The sequence below is a fragment of the Chionomys nivalis genome, chromosome 23, assembly GCF_950005125.1.
Source record: "Chionomys nivalis chromosome 23, mChiNiv1.1, whole genome shotgun sequence".
In the NCBI taxonomy this organism is placed as follows: Eukaryota; Metazoa; Chordata; class Mammalia; order Rodentia; family Cricetidae; genus Chionomys; species Chionomys nivalis.
This window is the reverse complement of record NC_080108.1, coordinates 2,544,714-2,560,945: the sequence shown is the minus strand read 5'-3', so window position 1 is coordinate 2,560,945 and position 16,232 is coordinate 2,544,714. Positions and strand designations below refer to the sequence as shown.

The 16,232-nt window shown below is 45.8% G+C and overlaps 1 protein-coding gene across 1 annotated transcript in view; it reads left to right on the top strand.

Annotated features, from left to right (window-relative positions):
* Positions 1-25: 25 nt before the first annotated feature.
* Positions 26-16,232, top strand: part of Rsf1 (remodeling and spacing factor 1) — a 106,446-nt gene continuing 90,239 nt past the window's right edge. The window contains exon 1 of the mRNA XM_057755919.1: positions 26-295. Within this exon, the coding sequence (XP_057611902.1) occupies positions 115-295 (181 nt within the window). The 5' untranslated portion in view covers positions 26-114. The remainder of the gene's footprint in view (positions 296-16,232) is intronic.

Below are 16,232 nucleotides of genomic sequence, written 5' to 3'. Positions count from 1 at the left end.
GCGAGCGCCTCCTGTCGTCCGCACGGCGGCCCTGCCGGCCCTCGGCTCCCCCCGAACTCCTCCCGCCGCCGCCGCTCCCCCCCCATCCCCTCCTCCTCCATCCTCCAGTTCAAAATGGCGACGGCGGCGGCGGCGGCGATGGCTCCTCCGGGCTGCCCGGGTTCGTGCCCCAACTTCGCCGTCGTCTGCTCCTTCCTGGAACGCTACGGGCCGCTGCTGGACCTGCCCGAGCTGCCCTTCCCCGAGCTGGAGCGGGTGCTGCAGGCGCCGCCGCCGGACATCGGCCACGGAGAAGGTGAGCGATCGGCCCGAACACCCGGCGGGAAGCGGCCCTGGCGCGCTCTGCCTCTCCGTAGACCTCCCGGGGCTCTGCGGCCGGCTCCCCCTTCTCCAGGGACCGGGCCCTGCTCCGCGGATCCCGGGGAGAAGAGGGGTCCCTGGGTGCTGGGGAGGCGGGGCGGAGGCCCCCCTCTAGGGCCACCGTGCTCCGCGGGGACGGAGGTGGGGGCGTCGCGGGCCCGGTGTGGGCCGGGGCCCGGGAGGGAGCATTGTGCCGGGCGGACGCCCTGGGGCCGGGTCCCCCGCGCCGGTGTGGGCCCCCCAGGTCTGATCCCCTTAGGTGGCGGGGGAAGGGGAGAGCAGGTTCCGGCCAGCCTTGCGCTTTTCTCCTCCCCCTCCTCCCTCCGATCCTCCCCACTGTCTCCGGGGAGGCCGGGCCCATCTTCTCCCGGCGCCCCCTCGGCTCACTCCACCTGAGTGGGCGGGGGCCGGCGGACACTCCACTCTCCCTGTGGTGGGAACTCCCCCAAGAGAGTCGGTTCCCGTCTCTTCCCGTGCCCTGGAGGGCTGGTCTAAACCCCCAAACTCCTTCCTGGCCTTTGGGAGATCGGCTTCTCCGCTCAGGGAAGGGGGCTTTCCCCAGTCCCTCATCGGGAGGGGAAATGAAGTCGGCTCAGCTTCTCCACTCTGGGGAGGCAAGGGTTAATTTCTCCTCCTCCATAGTTTTCCTCCTCGCCACCTCCCCCAAAATAATAGAAAAGCATCTCCCCACTTTTCTCTCTCCCTTCCCCCCTATCACGGCAACAGGGCTTAGGGGAAGAAGAAGTCACTCTTCCATTTGCAGGGTGGGGTGGGGTGGTTAGTCTGTAGGCTGGAGGAGGGGCGCAGACGGTAGGGGAAACAGTTGAAGAAGGTGCTTGTTGCTCATGTTTCTCTCTCTGGTGCCGCTGGTCTATTATTGGTGTTCGCAAGTGGTGCTCCTTCCACATAAGGCCACCGCGCGGGTGCAGGGCGCATGCTCTGCCCGGCCCCATTGAAACTTCCTGCTGCTGGTTCTTTCGCTGGAGCATCTCGCGCTGTGCTTGAGGCTTGCAACCCTCACGCACCGAGCGCTCACACTCTTCCCCCCGTTAATCCTGATCCATGCCACTCCTTTTCTAGCACTTTATCTCCCTCGGAGAAGGCTTATTTGTGTACTCCGAACATTGCCTTTGTCTGGGTACAGCCCTTGGCAGAAGAAACGTTTTCCAAATAGGTCTCCCCCTTCTTTTTCTTTTGATCTGAGCGTAGATGACCAGGGTAGGCTGGGCATTTTACAAGATATGATAGCTATGACCTTTCTAAGAAAGCAGAGTCGATTTTCTGTTCTCTATGAAAATGAAGTTCCCGATATGATGGGTTTACATAGCTAGGAAAAGGCCCGAGTATGAAGTTCTTCAAAGTAACCAGTAGTGAAAATGCGTAATATACGATGTTATCGAAGATTAACCCTAAGGCGGTTCTTAAGCTGCTCTTCACCTGTCTCTTCTGAGAAACGTCTCACTGTTGCTTTGTCTGCCTTGGAAACTCTGCTAAAAGTCCTGCTGCCTCTGTCTCCTCCCATGTGCTAGGATTAAGGCGTTTGCCACCGTGCCCGATACATCTCTCTTTACCGGTTCGCATTTTTTACACTCTCTCTGGCTAAAAAAAAAAAAAGGCTAATTTTTTAAAACTATGAAATTTGTGGACTTTATATTAAGATTTTCTGCAGAATTTCTTTAATCATTATGCTTCTGGTGTATTAATTTCGTTATTAAATTATATGTACATTCTTTTTTTAAGGAAATAGTTACTGTGAAGTAGGATACCTTAAGTTAAGTTTTAGGATACTTTAGAAATAATAGTAATTTATTTCTCAGAAAAATGTGAGAATTTTAGGGAAACTGATGGTAAATTGTTTTTAGAATTTATTTGGACGAAGTTAAGAGGCAGGCATGGGTGCCACTCCAGTTTGAATAGCAGGTAAGCCTGAGTTCCCCTGAATTTTGACCACTGTACTTATTTTGTATTAGTACTGGAAAAAAAATTCATTAGGGATGGTTTGATATATCTAGCGTTGAGCTTTGGGCCATCAGCTAAGCAAAAACGCGACAGAAGTTGGATTAAGGAATCATTTGCCTCAGCCACAGCATTGCCATTGATAGATATAGTTGCTAAGGATTGATAATAGATTGTGTCAAAATCTAAGAATCATTGTTAATTAATGTCACACTGTTCAAGACACATGGCAAATGAAAAGTCTCTCTGAAGGCGAAGTTTTTCCTGTGCAGGAAAAAGATTTTCAGAATTTTGATGATGTCTCAGACAACTTACAATAGTTAAGTGGATAAGATTGACTCAAGTCTTTTTTGAGAAAGAGTTTGGTAAGAGCTGAAAGACTGGGTTTTTGTGTTGAGCAGTGTAATGTATGGTGGTAGAGCAGTTGTTTCGGTAATATGGACCTCAGTTTCTTCAGTAGACAAAGGTAATGGCATAGGACCAAACGAGGTGTTTCAGAAAACCCTTTCAGAAACCAGGCTCTTACAAAACCTTTTCAAAACCAGGCTCTCCTGTATTACAAATCACACTAAAGATGTTTTTCAGATAAAAGATGCATATTACATTTGTAACTAGCCTTAAGTTTTTGATAGGTTGGGAGTGCGTAACGGTGTCTGTGTTATAGTCAAACAAGTTTTGCTTTGTATAAGTTTTCTTTAAAAAACAGTTCTAGTGCCATTTTAAAAGTTCTAAGTGGGCTGGCCAGGATAGCTCAGGGTTTACTGCAAGCTGTCCTCTAACCTCTGCATGTGGTTTGGCACACAAATGCACACAGTAAATAAAACGTTCTAATTTATATAAGTTTTATTTTTTCATAGTGTTGAGTGGCTCTTAGACTGTCTGTGTTTGTAAAGATTTATTTATTTATTATGTATAGTGTTCTGCCTTCATGTATGCTGCAGGCCAGAAGAGGGCACTAAATCCTATTACAGAGGGTTGTGAGCCACCATGTGGTTGCTGGGAATTGAACACAGGACCTCTGGAAAAGCAGCCAGTGCTCCTAACCGCTGAGCCATCTTTCCAGGCCTTAGAGGATGGTTTTATGTGTCTTTTCCAGTCCTCTGTGCCCCCAACTGGGATATGGAAGGAAGCTAGTTGAGTTCTTGAATGCAGCATTTATTGAAGTAGAGTTAGCAGCATGATGGCGTTCTTCAGTAGAAGCAAGTTTACCAATTTGTCCGTTCAAATGCTTTGTAACCTTTTCCCTAAAAAGTCATTTGCAAGCTTTAATTTGGCTTCAGATTAGGATGCCTTGTTCCTTAGTCAAGAAAGCTGCCATGGGCCGGGTGGTGGTGGCGCACGCCTTTAATCCCAGCACTCGGGAGGCAGAGGCAGGCAGATCTCTGTGAGTTCGAGGCCAGCCTGGTCTACAAGAGCTAGTTCCAGGACAGGAACCAAAAGCTACGGAGAAACCCTGTCTCGAAAAATTAAAAAAAAAAAAAAAGCTGCCATGGAATGGAAAATAGAGCCAGTCTCCATTCTAATTCCAAACCATGACAAGTTTGTCCTGTGCCCCATAGTAAGATTCCATAGGTTATTCTGGTTGCTTAAATATAAAATAAAACCATGAAAAATTTCAATTTTGTTAGATTCATTTTTCTTTTTTAGAAAGGAATTGTGTGCGTCTTGAATGCATTTGGGCCTGGAGTACTTGGAGGTCGGAAGAAGGCATCAGGTCCCTTGGAACTAGAGTTATCAATGGTTGGGAGCCACCATGTGAGTGCTGGAAATGAAACCCAGGTCCTCTGCAAGAGCAAGGAATGCTCTTACCCACTGAGTCATTTCCCCTGCCCCAAGATTCCCTTTTCAAATGGTTTTCAAGGACCTAATAAGTGGAGCTGATATTATTTTATTTTATTTTTTGGTAGAGGGCTGCTTCAAGGAGATTACTGAGACACCAAGGGTACCATGAATCTAAAAGCTTGGGAATCTGCTCTAGAGACTTATCATTAAGAAGCAATAACTGTCACTTTATCTTACACGGAAGAGAAACTTAGACGCAGGGATAGATTTCAAGCACATACCCCTGACCATTGGTGTTACTCAGACTGTGGTTTGGAAAGCCCATGGAAATTATCAACCATGATGAATTTATAGTTGAGACAGGGTTTCTCTTGTTTGTGACTCTGTGTAGCCTGTTATAGAGTGGAGCTTTGGGACAGTTTTTCTGTCTCGACTTCCCACGTTGTCATTGGAGGGCTCCAGTTATAGATGTCACACCTGTCTTCTGTGGGTTCGGGTGATGGAGCTCACTTCGTGTATGGCCACCTCCTGGTCCCGGAACAGGGGGTCTCACTGTGGAATGCTAGCATTTATTTATTTATTTATTTATTTATTTATTTATTTATTTATTTATTATTTAGAGGCAGGGTTTCGCTGTGTAGCTTTGAAGCCTGTCCTGGAACTCACTATATAGATCAGGCTGGCCTCATTCACAGAGATTTGGCTGCCTCTGTCTTCCAAATTCTGGAATTAAAGTTGTGTGCTACGGCCTGGTGAGAATTATTTGTAATAATTCTTTGTACAGGTGTGGTTTGAGAAGTGACTTATCTAATAATGATATTGAATAATGTTACAATGTAGCCATGTGTTTTTTGCATAATATTAAATTGAAATTTTTTATTTTTGAGATGCTCATTATGTAGCTCCGGTTAATTTGAGGCTTCTGTGTATCTTAGACTGGCTTGGAGCTCTATAAATAGCTTAGAGGGGTATTGAACTTGTGATTCTCCTGCCTCAGTCTCCCTAGTTCTGAGAATGTGGCCATGCTTTTTGCTTGTTTTACTCTTTCCTTACTGGGGCTCTAACCCAGGGCTTTTTGCATGGTGGGCAAACGCTCTGCCGCCGAGCCACCCCCTAGCTGAAGCTCCGTATATAGTCTAGGCCTGCAGTCAGACACGTTTGTCACTGTATGTCATATATGAAAGTATATGTCTTGAGCTGGAGAGATGGCTCAGAGGGTAAGAGCACAGTGGGCTGCTCCTCAAGAGCTCCTGAGTTCAGTTCCTGGCACCCACTTGGTGACTCACAGCCATCTATAATGAGATCTGGTGCCCTCTTCTGGCACGCAGGCATACATGCAGGCAGAAAACTGCGTACATAAATAAATAAATCTTTAGCCGGGCGGTGGTGGCGCACGCCTTTAATCCCAGCACTCGGGGAGGCAGAGGCAGGCGGACCTCTGCGAGTTCGAGACCAGCCTGGTCTACAAGAGCTAGTTCCAGGACGGGCACCAAAAACTTCAGAGAAACCCTGTCTCAAAAAATCAAATAAATAAATAAATAAATCTTTAAAAAAAAAAGGGTATGTCTTTTATATTTAATTCTAACTTTGTATTTCTGGTGCTTAATCGAATTCTGCGATAGTCCTTTTTTGCATGCATTTAATGAGGTGAGAAGATGACCATTGTAACCAGTAATGCCATCTGCTTTTTTGAGGGGAGAGGAAGGGTTTTGAGACAGGGTTTCTTTGTGTAGCTTTGGCTGTCCTGAATTCACTCTGTAAACCAGGCTGGCCATGAACTCATAGAGATCTGCCTGCCTCTGTCTCCCAAGTGTTGGGATTAAAGATGTGTGCTGCCCAGCCACCACCTCTTAATTTAAGCAAATCTCAGGAAGTGGATCACGTGGGTTTATAATGGCAAGTCGGTGGCTTTACTGAAGCCAGACCTGGGTTGGTTGAAAATTCACAGACTATTTCTCCTAGCGGTCTGCTCTGTTGAGCCTGGGTGTCTTGTGTCTGACTGTGCAGTGTCATTTTATTTGTCACGGGATTGAGGTGGCCGGCAGTGACAAAGGTGGCGAGGAGGCTGTTAGCGTGGTCCTAGGGCAGGCGGCAGTCGCAACAGAAGACCTTTGTGCTAATGTGAGACTCTTAGTGCAAAGTGGCCTGCTTTTCCGGCTTCTAGTTGTTCTTATGTTTGCTGTGCGATTTGCTGTAATCTGTCTTTTGGGGCTGTCCTGGTGACCCAGCAGTTAAGAGCACTGACTGCTCTTCAAAAGACCCAGGTTCAAGTCCTAGCACCCTCACCATTGTAACTACAGTTCAGGGAATCTGACATCCTCTCTGGTCTCTGTAGGTAGTAGGCATACACACGATACATAGATTTACATGTAGATGAAAAACTCATACACATTAACAACAACAGGGTCCTAAGGGACTAACTAGCTCATGGCATGAGGACCTTAGTTTATACCCTGAACACCCACCTGAAAGCCATGAGTATGGTGCAAACTTAGAACTCTAGTGCTAGTGGAGATAAAGGGTGCGGGGTGATGGGTGTGTGCCAGCAGAGGCAGGTGGATCTCTGTGAGTTTGAGGCCAGCCTGGTCTATAAGAGCTAGTTCCAGGACAGGCTCCAAAACCACAGAGAAGCCCTGTCTCGAAAAAACCAAAAAAAAAAAAGAAAAAAAAAAGAAGCTAAACTGAGTTTGTATGCTGTCCTCTAAAGCATTTTCCCTCTGGGATTTTATTGAGTGGAGTAGTTTTGGTTGTAGTCTATGTACTGTAAACTAGAATCATCCCTCATGAGTTTGGTGAGGAATATGGCCCTGTGTATTGTGGGAAAGTAAGAGTAACTGAGCGTAAAGAGCATTTCCTCTGACCCATGTCTTCGGGGAGGCTGTTTATATGTGTTGCTAGACTTGAGAATAGATTTTTACTCTCTGCTTTATGGATATGGGCTTTAACATAATTGTTTTTTTCATCTCTGACTTTACTGTAATATAGATGCCATAAAAGATGATGCCAGGAGGCTTTCTGTTTTCCACTCAGGTCAGAATGTACATATTATCAAATACAGCTTGAGAAAATAGCTTCCTGTAAGAAGTTATTTCTTGCCAGGAGGCAGAGAGTTCAAGGCCAGTCTGATCTGCTTAGTGAGTTTTAGGCCAGACAAAGCTAAGTAGAGAGACTCTATCTACAAACAAACAAACAAACAAATGAAAACTAGTTATTTCTTTCAGTAAGTAGTCCTTGATTGCTAGCTCTGTCCTTATATAAACTATTGGAATGTGTTATTAAGCCACACAACTAATGTACTTGCATTTAGTGAGCTTATAGTTTAATAGTGAAGATAAACAATGAAGCTGTAAAATTGTTACAGAAGTTACAGGATAGCCAAGGCTACAGAAATCTCAAAAAACCAAGAGCAGGCCGGGCGGAGGTGGCACACACCTTTAATCCCAGCATTTGGGAGGCAGAGGCAGGCGGATCTCTGTGAGTTCGAGACCAGCCTGGTCTACAAGAGCTAGGTCCAGGACAGGCTCCAAAACCACAGAGAAACCCTGTCTCGAAAAACAAACAAACAAACAAAAAAAAACAACCAGAACCGGGCAGTGGTGGTGCACGCCTTTAATCCCAGCACTCGGGAGGCAGAGGCAGGCGGATCTCTATGAGTTCGAGACCAGCCTGGTCTACAAGAGCTAGTTCCAGGACATGCTCCAAAACCACAGGGAAACCCTGACTCAAAAAAAAAAAAAAAAAAAAAAAAAAAGATATATGACTCCAATTGAGTTCTAGTAGCAACTCTACATCTCTGTGTGTGCGTGTGTGTGCTTGCTTATGCGCACACGCGTGCACTGTGGGAGGTACTTTTGTCCGCTTATGGATTTTTTCCCCCCAGACAGTGTTTCTCTGTACCATTGGGGCCTGTCTGGAACTAGCTCTTGTAGACCAGGCTGGCCTTGTGTTATGGTAAAATTAAAATGCTGCAGGTCCCCAGTAGGTGCTGCAGGCAGCGGGTCCCCAGAGCAACCAGTCCCAGGCAGGGACAGCACAGTTCCCCAAGTGGCTGCAGTGGGCCACTTGCAGTGGGTTGCAGAGGGGCAGGGAGCCTTACATGGTGGGTGAGAGACTGACAGATGGGCATGCCACGAGACCATGCCGCAGGTCTCCAGATCTCCAAAGGTGGCTGGTCCCGGGCAGGGAGCCACGCCGTGGGCGAGACAGACGGATAGGCACGCCATGCAGAGTGAGGTTGGATATTTATTTTTATATTTAATGTGTTATGGAGGGGAAAAGAAAGAAGGGCAGAGAGAAAGAGGGGGAGAAAGAGAAACAGGTGGTGGGGAGGAGAGGAGCCACAGCAGCAGCTACCTCTCTGGGAGACAGAGAAGGGAGGAAAGCTGAAGATCAGCTTGCCTACACTTGGAACTCACAGAGATCTGCTTGCCACTGCCTCCCGAGTGCTGGGACTAAAGGCATGCGCCACCACTGCCCGGCTTGTGTTTATGGATTTCAGGTGGCAACCTGGCCTATTTTCTTTGCATCTTAAATACTTTTTGTTTCAAAAATTTCTCAGAATTAAGTAATTTTTAAAATGCTCTATTTATTTATTTTCTATTTTATGTGTGTGAGTGTTTTGCCTGAATGTATGTATGTACCATAGGCAAGCAGTGCCCGCAGAGACCGTCAGATCTCCCGGAATTATAGATGGTTGTGGGCCACCATATGGCTGCTGGGAGTTCAACCTGGGTCGTCTGGAAGAGTAACTGCTGACCAATCTCTCCAGCCTCCAAAATAAATAAATTTAAATACTGATTTTAAAATGCCTTGTAAATTTGGTATCTTCCCAAATAAGTTCTTAGGGGTACTTTTTTTCTTTTGTTCCTCTCTCTCTTTCTCTCTCTGGAACTCACTCTGTAGGCCAGACTGGCCTCGAACTCGCAGAGATCCACCTGCCTCTGCCTCCCAAGTGCTGGGATTAAAGGCGTGCATCATCACTGCCTGACCTAATGGTACTTAAAAAAAATAATTTGTGGCTTGTGTTTATTTTCTTAAACCTTTAAAAAGTAATTTATTTCATGTGTGTCTCTGTGTGTGCAAATACAGCCACACTCATGGAGGTCAGAGGACAACATGTAGGAATCAGTTCTCCTGTCTTGTCTGTTCCGGGGATTGAACTCAGGTTCTTAGGCTTGGCAGCAGGCGCCTTTACTTGCTGAGCCATCTTACTGACCCTCCAACTTTGAAAATGAGTGCTTATTTGTGGGCCAGTGGGTGGGCCCAGCTTTGCCTCTGTGCTTTATTTTTGTGATCTGCCCAGTCCTGTCCTGTTGATTAGGACCACAATTTTCTGAAGAGGCAGAGGAGGGGGCAGACATGGCTAGAGAAGCGTGCTAGTCTTCCCATCACTGTGACAAAGATACCTGAATAAGCAACTTGAAAGACAGAGAGATGATTTTGGCTCATGGTTTGTAAGTTTCAGCCATGGTCCTCTCACTTTGTTGTTCTGGGCTGGTTGGTGTAAGGCCTCATGAGGGAATAGGCTTGTGGTGAGCAAAGCTGCTCACTTCCTGCCCGCCAGGAAGAGGGAGGGAAAGGGTGTGTGTGTGGGGAATCTGTAGCACAAACCCAACAAGAAGTCCTTTCCAAAGACATGCCCCAAGTGGCCCACTTCTTTCTGTTGGGTCCCAGTTCCTGACTGCTCGTTCAGCTGTGAATTCATTAATGCTTTAGTCCATTAGTGCTCTCTTGATCCAGTCACCTCTCAGTGAGGGGTGGTACTTATATCCAAACCGTAATACCAGGCATATTAACACAATAAAAAATATGCATTAGGGAGCTGGAGAGATGGCTCAGTGGTTAAGAGCACAGGCTGCTCTTCAGAGGACCTGAGTTCAATTCCCAGTACTGACATGGTAGCTCACAATCATCTGTAATGAGATCTGGTGCCCTCTTCTGGCGTGCACGCATACATGGAGACAGAACACTGTATACATAATAAAGAAATATATCTTTAAAAAATATGCATTAGGAAAGCCTCTGTCCTGTTCAGGGGACCTTTCCCATATGAGAACACGGGATGGAAGTGCTCCAAGGAAGCAGCAGTGAACTGATGGCAGGAAAGGAGAGGGTGAGGGCAGACCTTGACACAGGCCCCCAGCAGCAGGCTAGCTTTCAGCCTTTCTACTGCACAGAGTCGACTTGAATTGTAAAATTAAGAAAATATTCAGAAGCCAAGATGTGGGTGGCATACACTCAGGAGGCAGAGGCAGGAAGATCAGGGATTCAAGGCCAGCTTTGGCTGCAGAGTGAGTTTGCTTTCAGTCTGAGCTGTATGAGACCTTGCTTGAAAAAATTAGAAACAAAAACAAGCATTGAGAGTGAAGGTTGAATCTGTATTCATTGTAGATCCCAAGCCTTTTTTTCTTGTTTATCTTTGCAATTTTCCCAAAAATAGAATTACAATTCTTTCACTTGCTTTTTTGTATTTTTTGCATTTTATTTTTATAATTATCATACATTTCTTTGTTAATCACCAAAGCTTAATAACAGTGGTTTTCTGAAGAGGCTCCCCAAAAGGGAACTTGAGCTGTACCTATATGTTTTGATTGATTGATTGATTGATTTTTGATTTTTCGAGACAGGGTTTCTCTGTAGCTTTTGGTTCCTGTCCTAGAACTAGCTCTCGTAGACCAGGCTGGCCTCGAACTCACAGAGATCAGCCTGCCTCTGCCTCCCGAGTGCTGGGATTAAAGGCGTGTGCCACCACCGCCCAGCTACCTATATGTTTTTTTTTTTTTTTTTTTTTTGGTTTTTTTCGAGACAAGGTTTCTCTGTGGTTTTGGAGCCTGTCCTGGAACTAGCTCTTGTAGACCAGGCTGGTCTCGAACTCACAGAGATCCGCCTGCCTCTGCCTCCCGAGTGCTGGGATTAAAGGCGTGCGCCACCACCGCCCGGCTACCTATATGTTTTTAATCACAAATTTCCCATTGCAGTAAATGTTACCATCACCTCCTCTAACTACCAATATCAGAAACCAAGGGCCAAGGCCAGATATCAGCCGGCATGCTTTGTTGTTATTGTCAATGCTTGTTGAGTCAGCTATCCTTGTCCCCTTTGTGGGCAGCCATACTCTTCTGTAACTCAAAACCCTGAAGGTGTGAAAAGTTCTTCCGTGTGCTTATGCCTTTTCTTCCTCTCCGCTCCAGAGCTAACAGCCCTCTCCAGCCTTGTATCCTTGTCCGCTCACTGCACACGGAGCTGGTTAGGTCTGCTCTGGGAGCATCCAGTGCTCCTCTGTCTCCTCGAGATTATCCGGTTCCCTCTGTAGGTGATCAGAGTTCTCATTGTACTTTTTCTCCTAGTCTAGCTGGAAAGGCTAAGCTCCTTGACGGGGGTGGGGGTGGGGGGCTTCTTGTTTATCATCTTAACCCTGTGACTGATGAGGAATAGTGTTTAATAAATGTTTATGGTGTGAAAGCTTTCCAGTTTTTCTAGGGCCATATTCTACTCTAAAACTTCTTTTTAGATCTAACTCTAATATAAACTCTGAACTATTCACTAAACACTTGTATTCCTAGCATACAAAAAAGGAATTCTTTCTGTTGACAGGTGAAAGTAGTTGACTTGTTGGTTAGTGATTCCACGTCCATCGAGCAGTTTTGTGTCTTACTTCATTAGGTATGATATTGTGATTAGTGCGTGTAGTTGGAAATGAAAACATACTCTGCGGTGGTTTAGTGGACTCCGTCTGTGGCAGAATCTGGTCCATCATCTGTTTTTGTAAATAAAGTTTTATTACTGTACCGGCCTGTTTGTTTGTTCGCGTCGTCTGTGACTGCTTTCAGATCGCTAGGCAGAACTGAGTGCTCGTCCCAGGTGTAGAGCCTGAAAAACAAAGTATTTACTGTCTGGACCCTTCCAGGAAAACAATTCTTGATTTTCTATTCCAGTATGAAGAAAGGAATGTATCAGAGTATTTATTTCTGTTGGTTAATACATACTTAGAATCAATATAATACAAACTAAATGCCTAGGTTCTGTGAGTGAAAATATTAGAATATCAGCATGTTTCCTTAATGCTAGTTTAAATTTATACTCAGTTACTGGTCTGAAGCTTTTCTATTAACAAGGTAAGACCTTTTGCTCGGAGATAGCTGCGGCTACTTTTGTACCTCTGTGTAATTGTCGTAATGCAATGCTGGATGGTAGCCAAGTGGCCCAGTAACTGTCAGTAAGGGAGCAGATTTGTAGTCTTGCCATTAAACTGGCCTCCAGGTCTCATCCAAGACTGGAGATCTAGTCTGGAAGCATGTTTTCCATGTCTCTGGGAGGTTTATGTTGTTAACTGCTGCTGTTCTGTTAGGTGAGAAAGGGTATTGAGAGTAAACCCTAAAACTACTGTGTAGAAGAAGAAAGTTATGTAGAATGGGCTCTATTTAATTTTCGTCAATGTGAGGCAACCGCTGTAGAATACTAGACACGGAGTAGTAAAGGCTACTTAGGGCCACTTGAGAAACTGTTATTGATTCTGTCTTAATGCCAAACCGAAGCTTGTTTACTAGTTAGTACATGGTGGTGCCAGCCTGAAATCTCAGCACTTGGGAGGCAGAGACACAAAGGACCGCCACAACCGCAGCCTGGTCTGCCTAGCATGTTCTAGGCCACACCCCATCTACCTAGCATGTTCTAGGCCACACCCCATCTTGAAAAAAACAAAACAAAAACAATTAATTTAACAGCTCTTAAAGAGAATGAAACTCAAACAGCTTTTGTTTGCTTGGTTGCTTTTCATTTTAATTAATTTTTATTTATGTGTGGTGGTGTTTTGCCTGTGTGTATGTCTGTGCGAGGGTGTCAGATCCCCTGGACCTGAAGTTACAGACAGTTGTGAGCTGCCATGTGGGTGCTGGGAATTGAACCCGGGTCCTCTGGAAGACCAGCCAATGCTCTTAACTGCTGAGCCATCTCCTCAGTCCCTGTTTTTTTTTTTTTTTTTTTTTTTTTGGTTTTTCGAGACAGGGTTTCTCTGTGGTTTTGGAGCCTGTCCTGGAACTAGCTCTTGTAGACCAGGCTGGTCTCGAACTCACAGAGATCCGCCTGCCTCTGCCTCCCGAGTGCTGGGATTAAAGGCGTGCGCCACCACCGCCCGGCCCCTCAGTCCCTGTTTGCTTACTTTTTAAAGACAGTCTCACTGTGCAGATGTTACTGGCCTAGAATTTGTTATGTAGATCTGGTTGGCCTTAAATTCAGCTGACTCTGCCTTCCGAGTGCTGGGATTAAAGGGCCTCAGTTTTCAAACATTTTAAAAATGTTAATTTGATAGTTTCATGCTGAGGAATGACTAGGGAAACATAAAAAAGCTTTCTTTTTTTGTGTGTGTGTGTAACAGTTTTCTGTCTGCATGTGTGCCTGCTCACCAGAAGAGGGCATCAGATCTTATAGATGATTGTGAGCCGCCATGTGGTTGCTGGGGAATTCAGGACCTTTGGAAGAACAGCCAGTGCTCTTAACCTCTGAGCCATCTCTACTTTTTATAACTAAATGAGTATGTTTCTAGGAGAGCAGAAAACTTTGTATGTATAGTAAAAGCACTGTGGTTCACCACATGCAGTAGTCTTGAATTTGAGCCCAGGTGTTCCAGGCTGTGTTTCTTGGGTTTTGTGGCCTGAGGCATCTACTGGGGAAGTAGCATGGGACGAGGATTGCCAGAAACATCTCAGATTCATGACACTGCTTCATTTTTGAACTAAGTTTTGGTCATTGGGTGTTTGGAAGTATTTCACTGCTATCAAAATGTTCTCCACCTCCACATTCAGTCCCATGACCCCATGTGGGTCCTGAGTTACAGTTTAAGAAGCTGCGGCTTGTTGAGGGAAGGCATACTAGTTAGTGGCTTGCTAATGTATGGGGTGGAGCGCTTGGTCATTAGTGTGTTCTACAGCGAGAGTAGAGAGACTTGGCTGTGAAGCCTTAGCCTTTCCTAAGTTGAGTTATCTTGGAGAATTAGGTTTGATACTTTATTCCTTCTGTGCTGGATAATCTCAGTTGGCTTTACAAATGCAACTGTAACTTCCTCCATGCTTGGTCGTTAACAGTCTTCCAGGAAAGAAATGGCAGGCTGGGCTTTTCCAGCTGTGACCTTCCTTGCAGTTTGGAATATAGTAAGACTGTAACACATTGGAAAACTGTGACTGGGGACTGGAGAGATGGCTCAGCAGTTAAGAGCACTGGCTGATCTTCCTGAGATCCTGAGTTCAATTCCCAGCAACCATCCTTATGGCTTACAGCCATCGATAATGAGATCTTGTCCCCCGGTGCCCTCTTCTGGCCTGAAGGCATACATGCAGGCAGGAAACTACATAATAAATAAATAAGTCTTTGTTTGTTTGTTTGTTTTTTGAGACAGGATTTTTCTGTGTAGCCCTGGATGTCCTGGAACTAGCTCTTGTAGACCAGGCTGCCTTGAACTCACAGAGATTCGCCTGCCTCTGCCTCCCAAGTGCTGGGATTAAAGGCATGTGCCACCACCGCCTGGCAATGTCTTTTTTAAGAAAAGAAGAAACTGTGACTAATCAACTAATAAAGGCTGTTCGCTTATTGTGGAGCTGGAGATGGAAGTCAGGGCCTGGTGCCTGTGAGGTGAACTTCCCCAGTGAGCTCCAGCCCACCAGTGTGGGTTCCTTCTTATTCCCATTACAGAGTGCTGAGCACCGTAAGGAGTTAGGTGGAGTGGCCCTAACTTTGTCTGGGATCTGGAGTCAGACATCTACAACTTTCCTAATGCAAGCCAAATTTTTATCTTACAAATGTTGGTTGTAGCTGGGTGGTGGCGCAGGCCTTTAATCCCAGCACTCAGGAGACAGAGGCAGGCAGACCTCTGTGAGTTTGAGGCCAGCCTGGTTTACAGAGTGATTTTCAGGATAGGCTCCAAAGTTACAGAGAAACCCTGTCTCAAAAAACCAAATAAACAAACCCAAATGTTGATTTTGATCAGCTGGTTTATCTTTTCTGGTTTTTTAATCTACTCATAGTGTGGTTGGATTTGCCATGATAATTGTGCCTTACCGCGTCTCTATTTTCTCATATTTTGGATCTTTTCATCCATCTTTATTGTTGTCCTCGCTCTTATGTATTCACCTATCATGTGGAGATGCCCAGGGCCTCCGCCCTGCAGATGGATGTGACGTCACTGAGCCTACCCCTCCGTGTGCGTTTCTGCTTGTGTGGGTGGATAGAGCACATGGGACAACTGGTGGGACTGGGTTCTTAGCTGCCACTTTTTGGATCAGGGGATCAAACTGGGGTTATCAGGTGTTGTAGAATATTATTTATAAGGTATGTTACTTTTGTTTATGCTCTGGAACCTTTCTTTAATGATGCAAAGATGTGTTTGATTTCATAAAATTCTGTGGTCAGGAGGTTGAGTCAGCAACTAGCTGACTGGAAGTTGTAGGGAGGAGCCAGGGGAGAAGGGTTTTTGAGGAGGGGCAAGGAATCGCAGGAGACACTTCTTGGGAGACAGGAGGAGGTGAGCTAGGTGAGCTGCTTGCTATTCAGCCTTCCCAGGGAGCAGAATTCTACATCAGCCTTTGAATCTTGAGTTCTCTAGAGGGACAGAGGCTCAGATAAACTCCGGTCGTAGCTTTGAAAGAGACAATGCCTGAGGAAAGAGAATCTCCTCGGGCTGTGGCCTTTGCGGCTGCAGAGCTGCAGTCACTGACTGGGATAGCAGTAGCTTAAAGGGCAGAAACAGTGAAAGAGCCATCAGCCTGTATGCAATCACCCTTTCCTCTTGTAGATCTGTGTACTGTGCATGTAGAGCTGGTGGAGACCAGAAGAGGGTGTTGGATCTGCCAGGATGCTTAGTTGTGCGCTGACATGCTGTGCCATGGACATACGGATGCTGGAGAATTGAACCCAGATTCTCTGGAAGAATAGCCAATGCTCTTAATCAATGAACCATCTCTTCGACCTCTTTTTTTTTTTTTTTTTTTAAGTGTGTGTGTTGGTGTGATGTGGTGCACATTGAGGCCCGAGGAGGGCATTGATGTCTTCTTTTTTCTGTTTCCACTTTTATTTACTTATTTTTTGAGATCACCTTACCCTGCCATTTCCATTAGTTGACTTACTAGGACTCCTAGGATCCATTT